The sequence below is a fragment of the Buceros rhinoceros genome, unplaced genomic scaffold (genome assembly GCF_000710305.1).
Source record: "Buceros rhinoceros silvestris isolate BGI_N320 unplaced genomic scaffold, ASM71030v1 scaffold34512, whole genome shotgun sequence".
NCBI lineage: Eukaryota > Metazoa > Chordata > Aves > Bucerotiformes > Bucerotidae > Buceros > Buceros rhinoceros.
The window spans coordinates 11,869-16,931 of record NW_010397745.1 but is presented as its reverse complement, the minus strand read 5'-3'; the positions used below and the strand labels follow the sequence as shown (position 1 = coordinate 16,931).

General features: G+C 57.5%; 1 protein-coding gene across 3 annotated transcripts in view; it reads left to right on the top strand.

Annotated features, from left to right (window-relative positions):
• Window positions 1-2,335: 2,335 nt before the first annotated feature.
• Window positions 2,336-5,063, top strand: part of LOC104502404 (disks large homolog 3) — a 14,516-nt gene continuing 11,788 nt past the window's right edge. For 2 of the 3 annotated variants that reach the window (XM_010146374.1, XM_010146372.1), the window contains exon 1: window positions 2,342-2,451. In XM_010146374.1, coding sequence (XP_010144676.1) covers window positions 2,381-2,451 — 71 coding nt within the window. In that variant the 5' untranslated portion in view covers window positions 2,342-2,380. Of the gene's footprint in view, window positions 2,452-5,063 lie in introns of all 3 variants that reach the window. The other variant, XM_010146373.1, reaches the window with a different exon arrangement.

The following is a 5,063-nucleotide window of genomic DNA, read 5'->3' as shown; positions in this document are numbered from 1 at the left end:
ACCCTGTTTCCTCCTGTGGCTGGAGTGAGCACGGGTTGATGGGGCCTTGGGAAACCTTTCTTAGGACGGGGTTGTGTTTGCTCTCTGGAAGATGAAGCCAGCCCCTGTGTCCTTCTTCTGTTTGCTACATTCAGCCTGACTTGTGCTTCTTGTCATGTCAGCAGGCTTTCCCAGCCTCTCCAAGCAGTGTGGCTCCAGCAGAATTTGGAAAGTGTCTTGCCATGGAGTGCCCCAGCCAAGGTGGCAGCATTTGAGAGCTCTGCCCTTGAGTTGCATGCAGAAGATGCAGCTGCTGGCAGGGTGGTGACAGCCAAAGATTGCCCTCCTGCCATACCCACCCAGATACCAGTGGTGGCTAAACCTGCTTTTGGCCTTTGCTGCCTGCCCAGTCCTGGGCAGTTCGTCCTCCGTGCCAGGCTTCTTGTGGAGCAGGGTGTGGTGGGAGGGATGCGAGCCTGTGTGGCAGGGAGCAGTGGTCCTCTCAGTGCAGGGCGTGCAGGAAGTCTGTGCCCCCAGTGGGGTTTAGGACAACTCAGCTGTGGATGGAGGTTGTAGCACCCTGCTCAGCAGCTTTCTGGGGGAAATACCCCTTCTGTACGAAAGAGGGTTTACACAGCAGCCGTACTCACTTTTGATGGATGCTCCTCTGGGATCTAAGAGCCCTTGGACATCCTGGGCCAGAATGAGCTGCTCCACAGACTGCTGTGGTCCACCCTGCTGTGGGACAGAGTGGAACGAAGTTCACCTCCCTCTGCTGGGAGCTCCGTAAAACCCCAGTGCAGGTCAGCAAGTGCAAAAGTGCTGCTTTGGTGACAGAATCTTTTCATAAAATAAGCCTTTTCATGCCTGGCTGCTTCTGCATGTCCCTCTGCGAGCAGGAAGGCAGGCAAGGGGAGTGGGTGCCCCTTGGCGTGGGCCAACCAGGGTGGACAGAGGTCTGGTGACCTCCACATTAACTGGCAGACCCCTGCCTAGTGTGTGGCAACTCTTGATGTCCTATGGCAGTTGAAAAGGCTTCATGCAGAGTTTCTCTGTGTGCTTGGCATTTTTTGTGTGTGTCTCCTTTTTTTTTTATTTTCAGTCTTCAAGTAAAAATGCATCTTCAGCAGCTAGGTACAGGAGGGTGGATGCCCAGGCTGGTCCGGCTGCAGAGTCTGGAATTGCTGAGATGCAGCTGCATAACCCCCGCCCTGTGTGCACTGAGAGTCGCCTTTTCCCTTGCGCTGTGAGGAGCTGGCTCTCAAACGCAGCCGCAATGCACTTCTCAGCAGTGCGCTGGTCCCGCTATCCCTGTGCAATGCAGCTCTGCAGGCCAGGCAGCAGCCTGCACAATCAGCCACGCTGCTGGGGAGCTGCTGTGCTCTGGTTCACAAAAAAAAAAAAACCCAAACCACATCTAAACCGCTGGGTTGTGATGAAGGCTTTGTAGGCAGTTCTTGCAGTTGGGATGAGACTGGTTCCCTCTCACCGGGACATGGGGGTATAACTGCAGGGTGTGCCCAGGGCACAAAATCAAGGGTACTGGGTGAGAACTGCCAGGGTGGACTTTGGCGGTGCTGGCAGTTCCTGTGGTGCCACAGTGTTGCAGTTACTCGACATCCAACAAAACTTCCTCAGTCAGCCCTGGGTAAGCAGGGCCGGTGCCTCCACCCTCTACTTGCTGCCTGACCTTTACACCGCGCTGAAGGTCAGGCTGGCAGTGACAGTGGTGGCAGGTGGGTTGGTGGCAGCTCCCATGGTTGTGGCAGCAGCTTCTGGAGTGTCCTCCAGTGACTCTTGAGGGTCTCTGCCACCAGAATGTAGGAGTGAAAGGTGAATTTCTCCTTCTTGCCCCCTTCCGTGGGCGGGGGATTGAGCTGCTAGGGAGAGGGGCTTTGCTGTCAGCAGAGTGGTGGGTGGGAACTCCCCCCACTGATGGCTGCAGTTCAGGCCTTCCTGCTCCAGCTGGTGGGTGATGGCCTCCTGGAGGGGCTCTCTTTCTCTGCGCAGTTGAACTGCTCTGTAGGTCAGGGCTTGCTGAGCCCTGCCCAGCGGTTCTGTCACTGAGCTTTAGCTCAGTAGTGGAGGAGGCCTTGGCAGCCCTTGCCCAAGCTGCTTTTATGGGGGTTTGGGGTCGGTTTGGGAGCAGCCAGTGCCCTGCCTGGACTCCTGTAGGGTGCTGCAGCTTCTTTGGCTTCGTCCTCCCTCATGTGCAGGGATGGACAGGATCCTGGACAAGATGCCCCACAGACAGGCTGTCGTTGCCTCTCTTGGTGCTTACCAGTTGCGCCCTTCTTGGTGTAGGGAGGTGGCTCTGAGGCAGCTCCTGCCTGCACTGACCATCTCTTTCCCCACAGAGTACAGCCGCTTCGAGTCAAAGATCCATGACCTGAGAGAGCAGATGATGAACAGCAGCATGAGCTCCGGCTCCGGTTCACTCCGGACAAGCGAGAAGAGATCTCTCTATGTCCGGTAAGGCTCAGCTCCCCCTGCCTGCCCCCTTGCCAGAGACAGGTGGGATGGGTATGTCCCCACAGTTCGGGGTGCAGGGTGGGATGGTTCAGCCTGGCCAGCGCAGCGCCCCTGTGGACTAGGTGTTTTGGAAGCCAGGGAAGCACATGAGATAGACGCATCATGAAGCCCAGAGGGTGAAGCAGGGAGGATGGCATTTTTGCACGGGTTCACCAGAGCTGAGTGTTCTGCACTCAAGCGCCTCTTCCAAGGACTACTCCACTTTGGAAAGCTCTGGTGTCTCTACAGAGCCCTGGGTGGCTGCTGGCCAGGCCAACCCAATGGGGACCACTGGGAAATTGGGAAATGCCAGGCATCCAGTGCTGCTTCTGCTCCAGGCAGCTCAGAACAGCGTTCAGGGAACTTTCCTTAAACCACTCCCTGCTAAAATGTTTCTTCCCGTCACCCGCCGCCATTCCTGTGGCAGGATCTGGCTATAGGGGAGATGAGCTCTTAGGAGGATTATTGCTCTGAGCCCTCAATGTGCTTTTGGTCTGGAGCCAAGCATGGGGCAGGCAGGGGTTAAGCAGCCATGCAGCTCTTAACTACTGCAAGTCCTGTGCTGCCAGGACAGCCTCTGCTCACTGCCTGCTTTCTGCCACCTTCTGCCTCGCACACCATGAGTGGGGTGACAGCTAATGAGTAATTTTAACTTGGTAATTAAAATAATCCTGTAAATCCTTGCCCTGCACGGTCTGTTGCGGGTGAGGGCTGGCAGGAGCAGGGGATGCTTCTCTGTGGGAAGGATGACAAGGGCCAAGACTGCATCAGCCTCAGCCTGCATCTCCCGCTACATTGCTGCTCCATGCAGAGGAGCTTGAGGCTGTTGCTGGACCTGGTGCAAGCCGAGCCTGGCAGAGGGAGAGAGCCACAGCTCTGTGTTCCTGCAATTTATACGAGGCTCTGCAGACATCTTGCTTGATTTAGCATCTTGGGGTTGAATGAGCATCTCCTGCCCTTGCTCCTGTGCTGTCCCATGGAGACCCTCATGGGTGGACCATGATTTAAGCTGGGTTCAGCTTAAGTTGAGCCTGTGAGTGTCCTGTTCCCTGCCTGGATAGGTGCCACACGTATCAGGACATACCTATGAGCCAGAGAGCTCTCCACTGCCTCTGGGCTGCTGGTAGCATCTTGCATTTCTTGATGCATCTCTCCATGTGGCTTTGGTGGCCTCCGCAGGACTGTGTTACCTCACATACACCCAAGTGGCTTCAGACGGGAGCTAGGCAGCGCCTTGCTGGGTGGGTGATCTAGGGGGATTGCTTTCCCACAGTTAGGGCCCTTCCTGACCCTCCCTGGCTCTGGTGGCTGCTCATCCCACAAATGTGCTTGTGAGAGCTGCTGGGCTGCTCCAGCCCTTCTGGGCGGGGTAGTTTCGAGCACGGTTTACCCGAAACCAGCTGAGTTGCTGTGCTGCAGACAGGACATCAATTACAGGACTTGCTACCCAACTGCTTGAGTCAGCCCTGTGAGGCTGCATTGCTCCCCATGCGTTGTCGATGGGGCTAGAGCCAGGCACCTGAGTGACATCTGGAGCTGATTTGGGGGTGCCATGTTTCCGCACTGCACCAGGGGTGAGGCAGGCTTGCGTGCTGCCTGCCACCTGCCTGCGCTGCTGCAGGGCAAAGTCCTGCCAGCACTGGGGCTGTGCCTGGGGATGAGAGTCAGCCAGGTGTCGTGCCTGGGCACCGTGAGTCCCGGGAACTGCTCCTCTGCCCTCCAGCCAGACCATCTGCTCTCCTGGCTGCTTGTGCCGTGAGCTGGCCCAGGGCAGAGTGGAGTGACCACACCATGCACCCCTGGGAGCACTCAGCCACAGCGAGTCCTGAGCGCCAACACAGCCAGAGGCTGGTCTCCAGACACATCGTGCCTTGGGGAAGCAAATGTCTCATGTCTCTGCTTTGCCTGACCTTGCACACATTTTGCTGTGCCTGTCCTGGGATGCTGGTGACTGCTGCAGGAGGAGGCAGGAAGCCGTGGGGCCAGCGCTGCTCTGCAGAGCAGGTTGCAGGGTGTGGGCAGGGTGCCCCGCAGCTCACTTTGGTTCAGGAACCGGCCTGACCAGTTCCCCAGGGCCTTGGCTCACGCTTTGCTCCTGACGGCGCTGGCCTTGCAGGGGATTGCTAGCCATGCACAGTCTTATCTTTTGGCCAGGAGCTGCCTGCAAGGGTTGATTACCTCCGGCCAAGGCCCTGTGGTGCTTTGCTGCCGGCTCCAGCGTGCCAGGGGCCACACTTGGGTGCAGAGGGACTGAGTACGAAAGTTGCCCCAAGCAAGATGGGAAAGGGGAGCAACCTGGTGTCTGGATATACCTGGATGTGTAGGGCTGCATCAGGTCTCGTCCCAGTGAGCCTTCCCCAAGCCATGGAACAGCCCTTCTTCTCCTCCCCATTCAAGATTAGCTGCCTTGACCCAGTCACAAGTGATCTGAAAGGTTTCACCTCTTGAGTCCTTCCCCGGCAGCGCTTGAGTGGAGATCTGGGTGAAGTGCCCCCCCCAGCTCTGCTGCTCCGCAGGGACCTGCCACATGGTCCCTTGGCCCTCCCATTTGCTTTCAGACCCACTCCCCCCCC